This window comes from Merops nubicus, unplaced genomic scaffold (assembly GCF_000691845.1).
Source record: "Merops nubicus isolate BGI_N331 unplaced genomic scaffold, ASM69184v1 scaffold4009, whole genome shotgun sequence".
Classification (NCBI taxonomy): Eukaryota; Metazoa; Chordata; class Aves; order Coraciiformes; family Meropidae; genus Merops; species Merops nubicus.
In genome coordinates this window covers 32,091-52,843 of record NW_008628896.1, presented here as the reverse complement: position 1 = coordinate 52,843, position 20,753 = coordinate 32,091, and the positions used below count along the sequence as shown (strand labels likewise).

The window sequence follows — 20,753 nt, the reverse complement described above, 5'->3', positions numbered from 1 at the left end:
AAATTCTGGAAGAGTCCACCTGATTTACAAATTATATTTAAGTTGTCTGAATTACAATATTGCACAATTTTTGCATTTTTCTCCAAGGTGCCATAAAGACTGATTTATAACTAATAGGAATTACTCCTTTTGTATTATTTTAAGGTGTGCAATTATGTCTCTTTTAATTTTTTTTTACATTCTCTGGGGGCCACAGTACAATAACAAACCTCTCATAATCCAACAACAACGCAAAAGATGAAAAAGAAATTTCAGTATTTTAAGAGTTTAATTAACTCTCTATAAGTTGATCCTTTCAGCTCTATCAAGGAAGTAGTCTCACGACAGGATGATTGAGTTTGGTTTCCAGAACAGAATCTGTTGCTATTAAAGATGGGATGAGAATGAAATGTACAACTTTTTTTTTTTTTTCCTTCAAATATATTTTGAAGTGAAAATTTGGATATACTTTTTACCAGGGGGTTTTTATCTTTGAAATAATTAAGAGCAGGAGGTCAACAATAAAGCATTCTGAATCAAGCATCTGTGACCACTCTGCTTCCATTTTTCTAATAAGTCAATGGTAATTAATGCAGCCACAACTACAGTGTCAAAAAAAAATGTTTTGCATTTACCCAAGTGATAGACAAATATGATATCCACAGGCATTTGGAATATTTTACAAAGTGAGGGACTAGCAAAACAAACTCAGATTTCACCCTGATGCTCTTCTATTGTATCTAATCTGTCTATCAAACCATTGTAAAGCACTAGCTGCATAGAAAACTTGATTATTTCTTAGATGTGGTGAGAAACTTTAAGACAGAAGGCATGGAAGCAGTAAACTGTTCAGCTGCCCAGTGATACAGTGAATATTGTAAGTCTTTATGCTAGCTTCTATGCTCCACAAGTCTTCATGCTAGCTGCAGTTTAAAGAGCTCCATGGCCTCCTGCCATTGCTCAGTATAAAAGTCAGTAAAGGGAAAATTCTTCATGTTCTTCCAAAAGAATGAAAAAGCTCCGTCAAGCACTATAAGAGGAAGTGAATAAGATTTTCCAGATTAAAAAAAAACAAACTGAACAGCAGACTAGATTTCTTCGTAGGAAGGAGGAAACAACCTGGTAGAAACATGACAATATTTACTACATTTAATGGAAATTTTCTAAGTCTCTAGACTGATTTTTTTGCAGCTAGACATCTTCTTGCAATCTTGGTAAGAAAAAAACCAAAACATTAGAATGTAACATGAGAACAGCCACACTGGCTCATATCAAAGGTATATTTAGCCCTGGGTTTAAGTGTATAGGCATTTGGATCTGCTGATTTCAGGTGATTACCTCTAGTGCTAGATTGGAAGAGATAATAACCGATGGATTACCATACATCTTCTCAATGTGCATTTTATGCAATTACTATCATGTCTATTTTGTTTGCCACCTTCTACTGAGCATCACAGATAGATGTAAACAGTCTACCTAGCTATTCTGTGTACAAAAGCTCATCTCTCTTTAGTTGCTTATGCAGCCCCTCTGGGTACCTTTCCTGTTTTTTCAATTTTCCTATTAAGATAAGAGAAATCAGAAAGTCACCATTTTCCAAGCACAGTTGCAGCACAGATTTATACAGTGAAATAATAATGATCTGTACTATTTCTTGTTCCTGTTGTAATGATTATTGGAGGGAAAGCTACAGTCTATTTACTTTTCAACTGCTGGTGAGCAAAGAACTGCTGGTTCCATAGAACTGACTACTGTTAACAGTGAGATGGAAATATAACTCAGAATGCAGTTTATGCAGATTAGGATTATTCCCCTATATGCATCAGTTCACACTTGTCTACATAAAATGCAGATCTTGTTTAATACTTTTTCTAAATTTGGTGACTTTTTACCACTATGTCATGTTTACCCACACCTCAGCCAATTCTCTTCTTTAGACGGTGTCCGATCAGTTTCCTTATGATGGTCACCAGGCTTACTGAGTAGATGTTCCATCCACCTTTTTTAAAATGCAGCACTACATTTCCCATTTTGCGGATACTAAAGATGTTTCAGGTGAGAAGTCATCCACCTCAGTCAGCAATTCAGCTGTTTCTACCATGAGTTTCCATACAACTGTTTTTCAAACCTTTGAGTAACCTCTGATCATCATGATATTTGACTGCAACAAATCCTTTAAAAATATACTAAAATATGACTTCCTTATTAATGAAAGAAAACCCCAAATCATCACATTTTCTTCAAAATTATAAACAGCCTATTGTCAGGCCTGACAAATTTCAGTCCTTGTCTAATGACATTTTTAAGGTCTAGTTTCTTGGGAACCCTCCAGACAGGAAACATCTGGCCTATCCCGTTAGAAAACTAAGCCTTTACTTTTAGATTTGTCTTATACAAGATGCTAATTTTCAAAAAACAGAATATAAAAGATTTGTATTTATCCTGGACTTTCTTTAATTACATCAAGTACTGTACATTAATTGCAAGCACTGTGAGTGTGCCATTTTATTTCCTGATTGGGGCTATTTTTCTAACCTATAATTATTGTCCTTTGAGCTTTTTTAATAGCATCAGCTGTACATGGTAAAAATATACCAGTTATATGCAACTGGCAGGCTGCTAAAAAGCCTGATTTTGAACCAAGACTCAAGTGTTTAGGTAGTGTGTCAACAGAATGAGAAAGAGTGCATTATCCCACAGAATACTCATCTAATTACAAGACAAAGTGGGAATAGAAAGCAGTAAAGTGACGAGATTCGTCCATACAGAACGCATTAGTCTACTGGCAGCTTAATTGTTGTATTATATTATTTTTTATAGGCAAAGTATAATTTTAAGAAGGAACTTAAAAATAATAACAAAGGGCTGCTTTGCAGATATTTTCAAGGAGTCTTCCAAATGTGAATTGTTAAATTGGAAAATTATGGAGGTATTTATTTGAAAAATGTAATGAGTAGGCTCTCATAGAATGAGACAAGACAGTCTCTAAAAGATCTTCAGAGACAAGTTCATGTTTATTATGACCCAAGCTGGAGGGGTAAATTGGGAGAAGAAAAATCAGAGTTGTTAAAAAAAAAAGAGCAAAGTTGGAATGTTATTTTTATGGCATTTCAGATAGATATGAACAAGACAAGATTGTATTCATCTAGCCAAAAGGTAAAAAAGTTGCATAATAAAACTTGGCATAGCCTGTCAAGTTTTGATGTATACAAATGGCTTTCCATCTCCAAGAGTGTAGACAGAAATAATCTGTTAGAGACAGGAGAGACCTGAATATGAAAAAGGAAAGGGATGTGCATATCAGAGAGGGTATCTGCCACAGAATGACCAGAGAGAGCTAGAGGCATATGCAAAATGTGGTAAAGCTCCATATTAAAAGTACTGGATTTGGTCTAAGTCCAGAAGAACAGAGGTTAGAGACAGATCTAGGTTTTACCATCTGTGGTTAGTGACTGTATTATAGACAGTAGCTAAATTAGTATTTGCAAGTGCTGTAAAGACAACAGATGAGGTAACTGAGAAAGCATGATGGGGATTCAGGACAGAATGCTGTGAATGAAAACATTGAAAAGGTGTCTTCTGTAACTGAAGGGTAAGGAGAGGAGAACAGATAAAAGGAAACTGTACTACAGCATCCATCTTTTCCATTATTTTAGTTATCCAATCAGATGATTTCATTATTTAGATCAACAACAATAATGCATCAAACAATTTTTGCACTCTCATGGTATTTGCCCAAATACTTGATGCAGTGGAAGGACTCCACTGAGCTAAACAAGCTTTGAATCAGTCTCTGTCCTCTCATACTTTTGCCCTATAACATTCTCAAAAGGCAACTTGTCTAAATCAAATTAGCACACCAAAAAAATACTGTTAGCACTAATTAACAAGTAGATGGTTAGTTAATTACTTAGCATATCAGTGCTCCCCAGAGTCAATTTATTATTTTAATTTCATCAAATAGCCCTACCAAGTAGAGTGAAGCAACTATATGATACCTTGGAAACATGTTTCTTATTATTTGAAAATGAGATGTAATAGATTTATACTTTTAGAAAAAGCTTTGTTTGAAAGTCAGTGAACAAAGAGCATGTTTTGATTACAAAATTAATTTGCTTTTGAGCCTTAATATATGGTTCCAGTTGCATGCAATGATTTTCTTTAATGCAGCAGAGTTAGCTTAAAATGTGTGAATCAACTGCTCAAACTCCCTTTTTTTTCAGAGCACGGGGATTTTTATTTGAGGAAAACCAAAGTTTCACATTTCCCAACCTGTTTTGGTTTTTTATAGTTTTTTTAGGTAAGAGGAGGAAAATTGGTACTCTAGCTCTGTTTTTTGGTTTTCAATTTTTTCTCACTACCTACATTATGGAATATGGAACAGATGGGTTTTAGTCTTTGGAAGTTACATTGCAATTTATAGTAGTTTTCAACATTATGCTATACTTACTTTCCTACAGTAGTAAATGTTGCTTCTTATGAGCTCTAAAAAAAATCCACTTTAGAATTTTTGTGTTTTCTTGAGAGGACTATGCTTACATTTAGGCAAGCAGATATTTTCTGTACACAAAATGAGAATGTGTTTATACGTATCTGCTTCCATAGTTTATAGATAATGTGATTACACAAGTGGAATAGGGTTTTTCCTAAGGCAGTAAATATTTCTCTATTCCTATGAAATATTAAACTTTATACTGTTAGGCATTATCATTTGTACTTTACTAGAACGTAAGAAGTAAAACTTTTTTTTTTTTTTTTTTCAAATGAAGGGCAGAGGAATCAAAGGATTCACACTACAGAAATGCAAACATGAAAACTCAGTACCCCACAGTTAACAGAGCAAGCTGTTCAAGAGATGTTTTTCTGCTAATAAAAGGTTTGAGTCATTTTGAACACAGCTAATGGTTGCAGTAGCTGAAGGGACTGCCTTTGACTTTTTGTTGCCATCCCTCTACTGCAGCTCACTGCCCTTGCAGGTACTTGGTGAGATGAGAGGCTTGCACAGCTCCTAGCTGTCTTACCACATACTTCATCTCCTCCACTGAGCTCTTCCTTCACCTTCGATTTAGACCAAGATGCCAAACTCTGCACTGAGGTGACCAGCGTGCACACATAAGCTCTCTCCTGCCAACTCTGCTATGTGAGCAGTAGTGTTCATCTAAAGAGGACTACTAATAGCTAGGATGACTCTATCCTAACTTTCTCTAGATTTGCTACAGGCTCTTGGCAAAACTTCTGCTCACCAGTTATTCTTTTTTAACACTTTCCTAAGGCTGAAATTTTTCATGACTGGGAAAAAAAGAGAACTTGATTTATATATATTTGACAATATATGTTTAAAATCTACCAGTCTTGCTGCTTTTATTTGTAAAGACTGCAAGTTAAAATCCAAGACACTGTTGTATGCTAGAAATGTGTATTTTTATTTCTCACTTAGAAATACCCACAGCACAAGACTTGCTAAAAAAGGCTTAGGACAGCAAGCAGGTGTGTGTTTTACATAGTTGACTCTAGTTTTCAGAAAAAAAAAAAAAAACTAACAAACAAAAAAGAGCTTCATCTATTCTCTAAAAATAAATAAGATTTCTGTTGAGACTCTACCAGGATTTCATTCCAGATTTTGGCTGGCTGCTTGGATAAGCCCATTCTAACTAAGAATAAGTCACAGGACTTTAGGTAAGCAGAAACAAATGCCTGAATTAAAGTGATTAGAGTTCAGCATTTCAATTTAAGTTAGTTTGGTTTTGCAACAGACAGTGCAGATTATAGGAGAAATTTTCTGTTGTCTGTGAAAGGAAATACTTCCCAGAGGTGAATTCCAGATGTGTTACTTGTCTAATAAATGACTAGTATCACATTCCTGAGCATTTTTAGGTATTTCAGAAATACTTTTCCAGTCTCACCTGCTACAAACATGCTTAATTTATAAAGTACTGTCAAATTAGAGTGTAAGGGAGATGATTAGAAGCTAAAAATCAATCTGATTGCAGTAGCAATAAATTAACTTTAAAAATTCACATCAACATGCATACTGACCTGTCCAGTAATAGGTTAGGTGCAAATAAAAGCTTTCCTGGGTGTTCCATGGACCGCCAGACTAAGCCAATCATCAGTATCTCTAACCAGGCACATTCCAGTAGATGGACCTGATCATGGAGTGTTAAATCCACAAATCCTGAAAGAATAAATAGGACACAGTAAAAACACGACAATTTTGTAAGTGGAACAACATTATTCAGAGAATCAGGTTAAAAAGTACATTGGAGCTGGATAAGCAAAAAGAAAAAGCAATAAACCAGAAAACTATACACTTTAAATTTTGCACTGAGTTTTGTCTATTAGGTACTCTTACATAAGAAGGAGATATGAAGGAGCTGCAACACTAGTGTGCAAACGGATGAGTACCTGGCATTCTTCGTTCAAACTTTTTGAAAAATACTTCCCTGTTAATTATAAAGGCAATCTTTCACAGTAGCCCAGCCCCAGGGCAAGATAGGCAGGAGGGGATCTTCACTCAGGGACAGTCAGTACTTTGTAGTCCCCTGGTTGTGTCCTGACTGTACCCTGCCCCAAGAACAGTTTCTGCTTGAGACTGTCACTTTTCATGAACATTACTTTCAATCCAAAGATATAAGCAAAAGGGACACTGCGTAATACAATTTATTAGATCCTAACTTAAGGTATTCTGTAAAATAAGCATTAACTATCTACAATGAAATGGGGTGAAGTTCATTTTAAAAAGATGTTATTTATCTTTTAATCCATGTTGACTGGAACATGTTATTGAACTTTGCCTTTTTTTTTTTTTCTTTTTTCAGTTGTAATTGATTCATATTAGTCTTCAGAATACAAGTTACAGGGTAAACTACCTTACCAGCCTGAGCACCTGTAGTGTGTCCTCACTAGAGGTATACACTGAGCCAGTTTTGAGGAATATAACCTGACATACTCTCAAGTATTATCTTGGAGGGACGGGGGGAAGGCACATATTTTTAAAGTTATATCTTGTGCTATGAAATATATTTTTCAAATAACAAAGAGAAGGAACAAAATATAGTTCACAATAACTTAGAAAATATTGTTATGTTCTGTAAAACACTTGTTAATAGGATTACTTGTTAATAGCAACACTTTTGGTCTACCTATGCTTGAAGAGTACCACAGCAATGGTACACAGCAAATCTCTGTGGTGTCTGAAGTTTGCAATCAGTGCATTACAAGTCAGTTATATTGTCATCATTCCACATGGCTGCACAGGGTTCTGCAGCACATTTCTTCAACTGTTGCAGAGAAATTGAGCTTCTTACAACTGTGGTAATTCACTTCCTGTAAAACTCTGCTCATTATACAATATTCTGAACGCTAAAATGCCTTGCTTTGTTCTTCACCCTGTCTTGGTCTTTATTTTTACTACACCTACCCTTAAACCCCTTTTAAGCCCTGTCTTTTTATTAGCTCTACTTTTCCCCCATCCCTACATATGAAATTTCAGATTGCACTGACGCTAAGTAATCTGCACAAAAACTAAAGAAAGAAAGTAAAAAAGAAAGCTAATAAATTTCTTCACTAGTATAATAGAAGAGGGATATTTTGTTAGTCTTCTCTGAGAACAGAAATATACTGCCCAACTATGCTAACATCTTTTAATGTACCTAACCGTTAATATTTTGCATTAAAAACTCCTAAAAGGATGGGCCAAAAATATTATTGCTCTCTTGAATCTTAACTCTGATTTTAGAGAAGCTAAGGAAGTTTAAAAAAAAATAGAATGAAAAAGAAAACTGATTGTGAGCCCCTAGTTTAAAGCATTAAATAATCTGTTGACCTGACATCTGCTTTAGGTTCTATAACAAAACACCTACAACAAACCTTTATTAATGCAGGTTAAGCAGTCTGTAATACTACACATAAATGGTAATTCTTAAGTCTTAGCAAATTACCTATAAGTACCTATTACAAATAAGTTTGCATTATAAAAACAATAGTTTTGATGAAATAGACTTATATGAGACATTTTATTTTGTAAAAACATGCAACATATTAAATGAATTAAAATATTTTAAATGCCACATCTCAAAATATAGTGGTAAATGGGTAATGAACTGAACTCAAGTGTTTCTAAAGGAACACCGTACAGTTTACTTCTTTACCCTTGACAATGTTTTAACCATGACATGGAAAAAACATAAATCATGACTGGGATGTCATGATGGCATGTGAGAACTAATAAGAAAAAAAACCAACGACTGAAAATGTAAACAATCTAAATCACTCACTAGCTTAATCATAAAAAATATATGCATAAGTTTAAGACAAAGAACATGAAGCATATATACAATCATAGAATCATAGAATCCTTTAGGTTGGAAGGGACCTCCAAGATCATCAAGTCCAACCATTGAGCCATTAGGGCTCTAAAGTCCTCTGCTAAAAGAGATCAGAATCTGCCAGGGTTGGAAGGGACCACAAGGATCCCCCAGTTCCAACCCCTCTGCCATGAGCAGGGAAACAGTAGCAGCTATGAAGGGGATTTGGAAAAGATGGAGAAAAGTGAGCCCAGTTTGATATTCCAGTGGGACGCTACATCTAATAAAGGAAATTACCTTTATAAAAAGCCAGGAAAACTCTGAGAGAGTAAGGAAGTTAAGTTACTTCTATGTTACCTGAATCTTATAATCACTCTTCAAGTGGGGTGAGAAGTTGGACAGAATGATAAACATTAAAATGAATAAAGCATTGAAAAACATGCCCTCTAGTGAGGTATAAGAGGAATTTAGTTACTCTTTTTTGAAGCTAAATAGGCTAAAAGGTTTAAAGGACTGCAGTGGGTATATATCTAAAGAAAAAGAGAATGGCAGTACAGAAGGTAATGGCATAACAGACAATCCATGCTGGAAGCTAAACCTGCTTCAAGCCAGACTACGAATGAGGGGTCACTGTTAAACAGTAGTTATTATCTAAGCAACATATTAAATTTCCATGAATTTGCTATCATTAGGAATATTAATGAAGATTTGATTATTTTTTAAGACATACTCTTGTTCAAGCAAGCTAATTCAGAATAATGTTAGAGAAGGTTAAATTAAATTATGAATAAATCATTAGTCACTTCATCACTCAGAGTACGCTGCACTTGAATGTTAATAAAATTTTTTGTAGATGTGCATTGCATTCTCAAATACCTGTTCTTTTAATGTTGACAAATTTTGAAAGAAAAAGTATTTTTGAATTCTAAATTTTTGGCTATTGTTCTTTAAGGAAAAATAAAGACATTCACTGTTGATTAATTATTTAATTGCAGTTTATGGATATAACCTACATCTGACCCCATGCACCAGACTCACCAGTTTTATGACCTTATGAGACATATCAAAACCCTTCTGTGGCCAAAACCCACAAGATTAGACTACCATTAAGCCATTCGTATAGCATATGCCTGGCAGGAGAAAGACACAGAATAAAAGCCATAGCTGGACCATCCCTTTTCATATATAGATAAATTAACATTATTTTTGAGTGATTGCCAACAAAGACCACAAAAATTGTTCCACAAACTCTTGTATAAATATGGAAATCTGAATTTCTGAAAAGCCTGAAGGGTCTTCTGAGTACTCAGCCAAGAGTAGACAGCAAATAAATTTGTGTTATGTGTAGAACACAAACCATTAATGTTCAAACTAAATAGTTTATCCTTTCTAATACAAAGCAGCAGTATGTGCCACATCAGTGACAATGTAATACAAATCAATCTCTTCCAGACAATAAGTCATTCTAAAGCAGCAGTGGGTCCACAGAGGAAAAGCTGTAAAAAGCCCTATTTTGGCAAGCATGACTCCTTAAGTGACATTAGACTTAGGTATCCAAAACTGTACGACTCTACCATCCTAAAAAAGAAAGGCAGACACCATCTACTACAGGTATAAGCAAATCTCTCTGTAAACTGAGAGTTTGGGCAGCTGCCCAAGGGAAGAGTTGCCATGAAAGAAAGGAAGGACTGCTGCAAGTACTATTAGGTAAAATATATACCTCTGACAACAACAGGGAAGTAGTTTATTTACAAGATTCTTTGGGTGCAGTAAAGAACATAAAGCTCAGACAGTTTTAATTTATTGCTGCTGTAATGTATATTGTGAACCCTCCAGTCCTCTGAGAAAAAACACCACCACCACATATATATGTCAAATCTTAACAAATATTTTGAAACTAATAAATTCACCATTTGCCTTAGCAACTTTTGGCCTAATAAGTAGCTTTCAATTTTATTAGGAACAATTTCTCTAGCAATTAACATTCTCTGAGGCTCAATGTCCAAGGTCATTAAAGACTTAATCCTACAGCACTAAGTCCCCCAGTGGGTACTTATTATCATTTGCAGATCATTGGATTATCACCATTTTGTAGTTTCTACTAATGTTCTTAAGACACAACTCCAAGGTTTCTAGTCTATTCCTCTTCCCACAACAAATGATAAAGCTATCTTCTCTTTTCATCTGATCCAACTATAATCCCACCTATATGTTTATACCACTTGTCTTAATTACCATAATGGATACCAGAGATACAAATTTCAGCTGATTTTTGAAAGACAATAAACAACATTGTGTCATAAACAATGACTCTGTCTCCAGGTGCTTTGAAGGAAAGTAAAGCAGAAGCAGTAAAGAGTTTTAAAAGCAATAACAAAGATCCATTTAGCAAAGTATCCCATTTACAACAGCAATTGATACCAGATGCTTGTTGCCAAACATACAGCAGGACAAATATATGCTTCTGCTGAAAGCTTTCTCAGGCTCCAGTGGTATGCAGCTCAGGGACTTCTAGAGTCAAAGATGGTCTTTTTGTGTTTAATGTCCCTTAACATTTTTTCCTCCAAGTTTGTCCAGATGCTTTTTGAACTCGCTTAGGCATTTAATCTGCTTCAGATTTTTTATATACTGGAAATAGTACTCTCCTGTAAGAAGTTTCATACTCTAAGTTAACACTAGGAAAATTATAATCTCCTGTCCTTCTGAAAAACAAATCTCTTGCATTCATTTGATGAATCTAATTATTTTATTGGAAGACACCATTATTCCCTAGGTCACCATCTCACTGTTAATCTTCTCTTTATCAAACCTTTTTATAACATGCTTTCATTCCTCACATGAAAGTTTTCCTGTACACCTTTGAACTCAGCTTGGAGCATTTTCCAGTTCAACTATATTCTTTCAGAGACAGTGAGACTAAGACTGCCCAGTTTTTCAGTCTGCCCTTGTCTTCATCTCCTCAGTCAGTTTAATGCCATCCATAATTTTTATCACCATTATCCACACCTTTTTTCCACCTAACCTACGAATGTGCTGAACAATGTAGACCTAACTATTGAACTCCAAAGGTTACCTCTTTCCTAAATGTCCTGCCTGCTCATCTGGGAAGACATTAACTTGATACCAACAGGATTTTTTATGATATCTCCTGTAGCAAAAAGAAAATAGGATGTTCTACTATGTAAAAATATTACAGGAAATCAGAACATCCCTACACTGTGTGTCTTAAATTTGCACAGATGAACCACTATATTTTTTCTATCCTAATGCAGTATTTTGAAAACTGGAAACAACTGCAGAATAAGGCTGTTATTTACAACTCAGTACAGTATCTCAGCTGTACAACGGTCATAGGCCACATTTGGAACAAAACACTAATTAGGTTGGCAAAGACAGCAGGGAAGTAGTGGTGAGTGCTGCAACCTAATAGCTAGCAACCATTCAATAAAGCAATCAAATTAAGAGAGGTTTATATAGACAAAAGTACCTAAGCAGATGAAACAGACAAGCAGAAAAATAATTCCTACAGCAAATTATGTTTTCAAGAAACAGCCATGAAGAGGAAAACCAGCCTGTTTTTCCTAATCTAAAGCACATTGGAGGACCAATAGCTCAGTCACAACTCTTTCATCAAGATGCAAAATCTGTGCTTTCTGTAGTGCCACAAGCCCAGTGTCCAACCTCTCCTCTTCAAGCATACAACTGAAACCACATCTACACATTTATGTAGCACATAAGACGACATTTTGGTCTGAGCTTGCATGAATCACTCAGTCTCTTCAGCCCTTAAAGCTATAAGCCCTGAAACCTCTTAGTTAAGGAGAGGCTAAAAGCTCAGAAGTGGCTAAAATTTACACCTTCACTGTAGCATTGCCTGTATGCAACAACAGCAGGGCAAAACAGGCCCAGGACAAGTGAATCACAGACACTGTTTTCCATGAGTCTCAGTATTCACACAGCTATTTCTATAATGCTGCTTATTCCTACTTCTTTCTACCCATCTGCAGACCACAATTATATGAAAATTTTATTAATTCCTCCCTCCTGATGGCACTTAAAGCATGACATGGGCATATTAGCTTCGTTGTTTACACAACTCCAGAGCTTTAAATCAAGACCTATTTTGAAGACTGATGATCAAAAATCTCTAAAATCCAACATTTTTAACCTAAATATTTTGCTAAAAGGAGTCTTGTTATTTCTTTTTTTTTTTTTTCTTCTAAAGGGACATTACTTTTTTTTCTGTAAGTGGTGTCAGAAAAAAATTAACTACAATTTGCTGAGTTCCAGGGAAGAAAGTCTGAAAGGCAAACAGAGAGTAAGTGGCACAACTGTAAATACTTTGTCTGTTTAAATACTTTGTCTTCTTTAAGCTTAAACAGTCTGTCAGAAATTAAATGAGATGAGATCAGAGAGAACAGCATCTGCTCTTAATTACTGTTAATTCCTTTTAAAAATTTTACTCCACATTTGCCATTTTCAGCTCTAATAGTTCTAAACATCTTTCTGAAAAAAATAACAATTACAATTTACAAGCATAAACACAATACAAGTTAGGGATATTTGGGGTTTTGGTCAAACCCCAGAAAGTTAGAGGGATGATGAGGCTGTGCTTTCACAGACTGTACTGAAAGTCAAGATCAAGCAAGCTCTTGCCCTGCTCCTCAGTGGGAGGTTTCTGTCCTCTCTGAGCTCAACCTTAGGAGATCTGCCTTATGGTTTCGTGGGTGTACCACCCCAGCTAAGCTCCCCACCTGACACTGTCCCTGGAGCAGGATGCTGCAGGAATGTCACATTTGCCACTTTTATTTCAGAGCCCATTTCTAGGAGCAGATCTGCTCTGCTTCTACCTAAAAGCTGCACTGTGACAACTCCAAAATGCATTTCTCAGGTAAATGAGAAACATTTCAACTGCTTTCCAGGAATGTGTAAAGTTATCACAACTTCACTCAATGCTTTCTGCTCCTACAAAAACTGCATACTTTATGAGGTTTCTCCAGTCCATATCTTTTCAGGATAGGGAGACTAAAAAGTTCCTGAGGCCATTTATGATGTTCCAAATAGCCAGTGCCTTGTTCAGAACAGGAATCTCACCTTTCGTCTTCAGGTACACACCAGTTTAAACCATGATTGAATGTTCCTTGCATACATCAGATCCAATAAACACCATCTTATTTCAAATTTCCCATATCAAAACAAGCTTATCAAGAAGTTAGCCAGGTAGAAGTTGCTCTACTCAAAGACAATGCCTTGCACCAAGCACAATCTGGATTTAGGACCATGGAAATACAGCAGGGGTAGTGACAGATAATTGCTGCTGGTGAGACAGACATTCTCTTCTCCTGACAAACCCTTGCCATGTTTTTATGAAATACATCTGTCATGCCTGAAACATGAGAAGCCCACAGAGCAGCAGTTTAGCTGGCACTTCTCCTGGGGAGATGGACCACAGCCTGGCCCATCGGGGCTGTGGGAAGACCCAACCCAGGAGCCAGTCGTTAGCTTTGGAGTGTGTCTCTGAGTTCTGGAGGCAGTGAATTCTCACTGAAAAACAGCCCAAGCAAATTATTCTGCAGTACTTGATTGCCTGGGAAAATTTGCCCTATGCTGGTGGATGCTCAGGCCATGTGTCCAAAGCTTGAGTTTCTTTCTCACTGTCCTTTCCCTCGGACGGGTGCATCTTGGAGAGAAGATAAGTTGGGTCATATTGTAAAACAAGCCCACAGTTAGCACACAGCACAGATGGACCCAGCGAAGCTAAGTGCTTTCATGTCCCAACTTTCTTTACAAGTGTCACTGTGTCTGCCTTGACTAAAACACAGGTTTTATTTTGCAACTATTTCACCTTGTTAACCAAAGATTATTCCAGAAAGTGCATTAGCAGTACCAGTTAACACAAATATGTTGAGGCCTTCCATCAGCGAACATAATAAAAGTAATCGGCACTCACATGGCACTTTACATTTTCAAAGGGCAGTAAAGCCATTAAGTATTATTAAATGTATTTTATAGATAGAACACAGAGAGGTTAAGTGCCTCATCCAGGAGGAGGCTGGATTAGGATGGAGGTGTGGCAGGCTCTCTGCACACTTTCTAGTCCTCTCAGCCACAAAAATCTCTGGGGTGAAGAAGCCTCCTTGAACTCAAGTGCAAGCTCTGTTTCTTGCAAATCTGTAAAACATAAATAAAAGCAGAAACAACTGAACTTGTCTAAAGAGAAGAAGGAAAGACAGCCTTACCAAGTTAGAGTTAGAAGGGATGTTGTTTAGAGTGTAAGTAGAAAACCTGGACGCAGGGAAATAAACAAGCATAAATTCTTTGTTGGTTTTATAACGCTCATTAATCTAGGCAAGGTAACTGCCTATATAAAAAATCAGTAAGCCTAAGCTTTCTTCCCCCTCTAAACAAGCAATTGTGAAAGTTATTAAAATAACATCAAATCTTACTACTAATAATAATTATATAATAACTATTCTTGTATAGAATTACTGCTGGTGAAAGCTGTCTGCCAGTTTTCTACTAAGGTTTATCATACTGTTTTTATAACGAAAGAAGGGAATATGTATTTTTCTGTACAAAACCCAAGCACTTCAAAGGATCAACAAAAAGAGATGTTCATTATTCCAGAACCAATTCTGGTATCACTGTATAGCAGCTATTTAAAGCGTGTTAATTATTATTCAGCCCTGGACTGCAAACTAGACATCTGAGTCTCAGGCTACTCAGGCTAGTAAGATGCTGCTTTATGGTTCTTTAACCACTGAGAGCTGTGCTATTTCCCAGTGGGTTCAGGTTTGAAAATAAAACACACAGGACATTGTCTGCATACCGACAACAGAACAGCCACCGTTCCCAGTGATTTTAAGTGTAGGAACAGACCATAAGCTGCATGTGAAAGCTTTTCTTCTGAATGGTGTTCTCTGAATCCTTCCCTGCACAGGTGAAGAAGGAGACTACACAAAATTTATTAGCTGCTGACTAAAATACACACTATGAAAGAATAAATCTTTTCATTATTGTCTCTGCAACCATTACTTACATTGCACTAAATTTATACCATTACTTGGGCCAGTTGCAAGTATGTTCTGGAGGGTTTGGGGTTTTTTTTTGATTTGTCATTTCTGTAAGAGGTCACTACTATGCAAAATGTTTTCCATCAAAAGCAGATCCAGCTAAAATCATTTGTGGTGCTGTATATGCATTCTTGTCTGACTTTTATGAACTCAAAAGGCACACTCATAAATACAAGCTGTCCTCTCTACCACATTCTTCTCCCTCCTCCCCCTCCCCATCCCATGAGGGCTGCTTCTCTCCTGGTCTGTTCTTGGTGGTTTAAGTGTTCAAGCAGCTGATGAAATAACACAGTAAGAGTAAGGAGCATAAAAGGTGAGCAATGGGCAGCTAGGGAGCACCAGCCACCTTGGATGGCGGATAGTTACACTTTATATAAACCTGTCCTGACTTGAGGCCTTTGGACAGCATAGACAGCATGCTTGTCCAGCATGACTTAGATTTTTTTTATATGTTCAGCTGCATCCAAGAAGGCATGAGGTTTTAAGCATTTATTTGACCTCCTCACTGAAGTACCAGGCTGTGCTCCAATCACAACTCAAATCAAATGTAAATAAGCGATGGGTTTTGTGGCTGTTGAGAAAAAACATTTGAGGCAGAAGATCTCTTTAAGCGATCACTCTTGAAGCAATCTCTTAAAGCAATCACAGTTTATAAACAAATATATAGTCACTGGAGTGGGAAAGAGGAAGCAGAGTGAGGTAAACTCTGTTACAGATTTTTAAATGACCTCAGCATGCCCCTGTGAGGTTTCAAATGGTCACTTCAATACAGTTATCAAGGGAGAATTTCAAAACTGAAGATGGACCTGTGAGACTTTCCAGTCATTTTCCTTTTAAAGAGTGCACCTACATGCTTTTACTACATTCTTTCACTGATTTCATAAGCACTTGAGTTAGCAAAGGCACTTTGGATGGGGTAGTACTTTAACAAGAGCAGCAAGAGCAGGAAGGTGGATGATGCTTCACATGGGGCTCTTCAGGCCTGCTCAGAGCTGACTTGGGCAGCATCACACGTATGGCATTTGCTGCAGACGCAGGACATGGACCTGGCTAGTGGGAGAGGGCTCTGAAAAACCACAGGGTAAACAAAGGCAATGAAAACATGTTGCACAGTCTAGTAGTTGTATGGGTGGCAGGATAGGAGTGGCAAGTGAACAAAACTTGGTTAAAGTGAGCCTGGAGACCTAGTCTACCACAGGCATCTCACTTCTACATCTCTGCACCTCATTTTTTTCACAAATGTTAAGGTAGAATAAAACCTCCATTGTTCCATTTTTAATCCTTTTCTATTCCATTAATTATAAGACCTATATGAAAGACCTGAAAGCCATCATAACACAATCAAGAATATTTTGGAAAAGAAATAAAATTACCTTTGCAAGGTAACAGAAACAATGATCAGCTTCCGCCACTCTTCTAAACTAACATTACTTACTTATTGTAGGAATTAGAAGCTGAACTCTATGATTACTAATCCCATTCTTTCCAAATTTCCATAAAATCCTTGGCTTATACTTTTATTTGTTTCCAATAGATTTGTTTGTCTTTCAGAATTAAAGTTTCACCATTTCATTTTATAACTCCATCTATGCTTGGAAGCTTGAGAAATGTCACTTTTGAAGTTAACATCTTTGTTGACTACAACTACTTTCACATGATGAAATTGGGAGGGCTACCCTCTTCCTTTCTTCATTCATAAAATCCAGAGAGCAAACCACTAAGCTTTCTTCTTCACAGTGTATTCCATCCTAGATCTATTATACTCACCAGTGAAACAATTAACTTTCATTGCAGCAGTATCTGGAATTAGCAGAAAAAGGGGAATATTCTGCAAGCCAGGGAAAAGAGGGAAATACTGTCAACTCTGTAGTGAACTTGAAGATTAAAACTGCTTCAAGACTACAAATAGAAATTGCTCAGAACATAATGTGCCGTACCCAAGAAATGAAGCATAACCTCAGAGTTCATGGTCTGGTCATTCTTTATAGCCATTAGGAAATAAAACTAGCTTGACTAAGGCACCTGCCTCTATTTTATGTTTTCAGAGTTTTCACTTTGGGAGAAGTCTTATTCTTGTCTGTTGCCCTCGTACACGACTAACAGAGTTTATGTATGTGTATGTATTATTCTGTGTTCATTACATTAGCTGGTACCTACACCAAAATACAAACATATATAAATAATACTCAAAAGTTTATTTTCCCTTCTATTCTTTTCACCCCTACAAGACTGGTTTTGAACAGAACCCAATCTCTGGAAAAAATATCCAAGAAATTGTAATGACACATCAAAGAGAAGAAAGACAACAAAATTAATTGCAGCAATTTCCTTTAACCACTACAACAACAAGAGTTGTGTGGGAGTGTCATCATATGACAGAGCAAAGGAATACATTACAGGGAAAGCAAGGCACTGGAATGCAGCTGGCCATTTACATTAATTTTGTTTTCCAGGGACACCTAGGGTAAGTTAGCAAGCAGCGTGTTTCCATTCACTTCAGCTCCTTTCCTTGCATGTGCTCCTTCAATGGATAACAAATCACATTTCAGCCTCTGCCAAGCCTCAGGCAACCTCTGGAAATTTTTGCATGTTGCATGCACCAATCTGAGGTCTGTACACAAAACTCAGGTGTTGCATCTGGAGAACCACCACACGGTACTCAAGCTCCTGTACTGCCCCCTGAGAATCATGCTGAAGCTAGCAAAGGTTGGAAGCACACTGTCAAAGCATTTTACGTTGGAAAGTGACAGGCTGATGAGTTTACAAAACTGCAAAACATGTCAGATTTCACAAAATGAAAATAAACAAACTAACACAGGTTGGTTTCTATCAGGTAACACAGAATGTTCCTTTCAGATACCTCACCTGAGTTTTCAGCACTCCAGCAGGCACCTATTCCTACTCAGCACTGTGAAAGTTACCTAAACTGCTGGGAAATCTGGGATCCCTTTTTCCAAAAATAGTCTTCTTTTAAACAGATGACTAAAATATTTGAAATCTTAATGAAGGTGGTTATTTCATATTTAATAATATGTTTCATTTCACCTGAAAAAGTTAATGTCTAGCAAAGAGGTCCAAAAATGTTATTTTGTATGAAGTAAAAAATGGTTATTTTTTTATAGTTTGGATCCGCCATGAAACGAAGAAATTAATTATTCACATAACTCTGATGCAGACATCTGGAAAAGCTTTGGAACAGTGTACAAGCTCAACCAAAGTAACTGGACCTATAAACTCTATTTGTCATTCTTTGTCAGGACTAAAAAGTTGTATGGAATTCTGTTACATTAAAAAATCACAGTCATATCTTCTAATAAGTACAAGAGTGGAACCTAAAAATTAGAAGAAAAATGTGGAACTTAGAATTTAACAAGTTTCCCCTGGAATTACGATTTGATTTTTTTTTTCAAACTGGTAAAAAATGGTAGTTTTCATGTTTCTTATTTACAAATAAAATTTTATTTTATTTATTTTTCTTCTTTCTTTCACCTGCATATGGAATGTGAGTTTTGCAGACACCTCATGGATAAGAATAAAACTCTTAGCTTGGATCAGAAAATAAAGCCACTTCACACAGTTCAGACATACACTAGAAGACCATCTGAGGAACAGCACCACCATACTGACCCTCAAAACACCATTTAGTTCTTATAGAGACTTTTTCAGACTGAAGGCTCCTGTCCTTAGAGGCAGAAGAATTATGTTTGGTGCAATAGTCCTGAGACAGCAAATACCATCTGATTGCTATGCAAACAACGTTGCTGACCTCTGATAATACCCAGAAGGTTCTTGGCTTGTTATATACTTCTACAGGTCCTGTATGTTTATCAGCATCTACAAATAGACTTTTAGTGCTATCCCTAGAAACATCAGGTATTATCAATTTGCTCAGAGACCTGGAAGCCGAGAGACACAGTGTCAGGCCAGCAGCTTGGTTAGAAGGGGGAAATCAGCTCGTCAGCATTATGTGAAAGGACTTCTGACATCCCATTATTAAATTATTTCAGAGCAGTTTCTGACAAGCTGATACCTCTGTCTCCTGCCTACATGAAACTGGCACTTAAAAGCTACTCCACAGCATTACTTGTAAATAAAATATCTACTAGGAAAGCTGGTAACAATTATTCACTGTCAGCTGAAGAAGAGCAGATCTGAATTCATCAGACTGCAGTGATGGAGTTTTACCAAAATCTCTCAGAAGCCCTACTACTGATAAAGAAGGTACAAAAAAACCTCATATGGAGTTTAAAGAAAAGAGCACTCTGACTGACCTGTCTGTTGAAATAATACAGTACAGGAAATGTATTTATGTTGCCTGGCAGTGTCTCATTCAAATGTCAGAATCTGAATTATAAGTGGCCCATTAGGAAAAAAAAAAAAAAAAAAAAAAAAATTATGTAGAGTGGAACAAAGATATAAAAATAGAGCCAAAAAAGAGCTGAGAAACATCATTTATTCCAAATAAATTACTTATTTTAATATGCAACATTATTTCAGACTTACTATAATTTGTTTTTTCTTAGAAATACTTAGCAGCATCAAAGATAACTTCTCAGGATAGCTTTGCATAACACCTGTATAAAGTAGCATGTAAAACTTCTGCAAGATATAGGCTACACTTTTGGGAAGAAGGGCATACTGGTGATGTATAAAACAGGAGCATAATGAGCATTATAAAAAAAATAGAAGATTTAATTACTACTTATACCTGTAGGCTAAGAATCTTCAAGTTAAGGAAGTTTTTTTTATTTCACAACAGGGTTATTTAGCATGCTTCACAGCCTTCCCACACCACAGATAAAGTCCTGAGATAGCAATTTAAGGATGGATAAACTGCGACTCATTATAAAAGAGATATATAAAACTAACACAGGTAGGCATTAGCACAGCCGGGAGGAAAATTATTTTCCCAGCAGTGAGGCAACATCCTTCCAAAAGGCCCTGTGTAAAAGAACATAACCCTACACGTATATTTGGAAGGAGAAAGTGCATTTGGTATTCATATCAGAGTGAATAATTCTCCATAGCTGCATCTATATGAATACTAAGTGGGGAAAAAAAATGAAGTCACAAGTAGCATTGATAAGTATGTCAGGCTTTCCTGGGCAGCCCTTCTCTGTTAGCCAAAAACATGCCTAGTTAATGTCTCACACAATTTAAAAACAGTAGGGTAACCAATTAATACTAGTGGTTAATTCCACCATCACATTTTATTCAAAATACACTCACTAGAGCTTTCCTTTTTTACAGACCTTGCCAAATTCTACCTTGCAGAAGACAACTAAAACTCAGCTACTAATTCCAAGAAATCTGTCACATGCTTCTGTTGCTTAATGTCACTATTTACTACCTGTACAGTGCAAATGTGGCCCAAAGAACTTCCAGAAGAATTTGC

General features: G+C 36.5%; 1 protein-coding gene across 1 annotated transcript in view; it reads right to left on the bottom strand.

Annotated features, from left to right (window-relative positions):
* Window positions 1-20,753, bottom strand: part of ESR1 (estrogen receptor 1) — a 62,692-nt gene that overhangs the window by 19,592 nt on the left and 22,347 nt on the right. Inside the window, exon 3 of the mRNA XM_008946801.1 lies at window positions 6,016-6,154. Coding sequence (XP_008945049.1) covers window positions 6,016-6,154 — 139 coding nt within the window. The remainder of the gene's footprint in view (window positions 1-6,015; window positions 6,155-20,753) is intronic.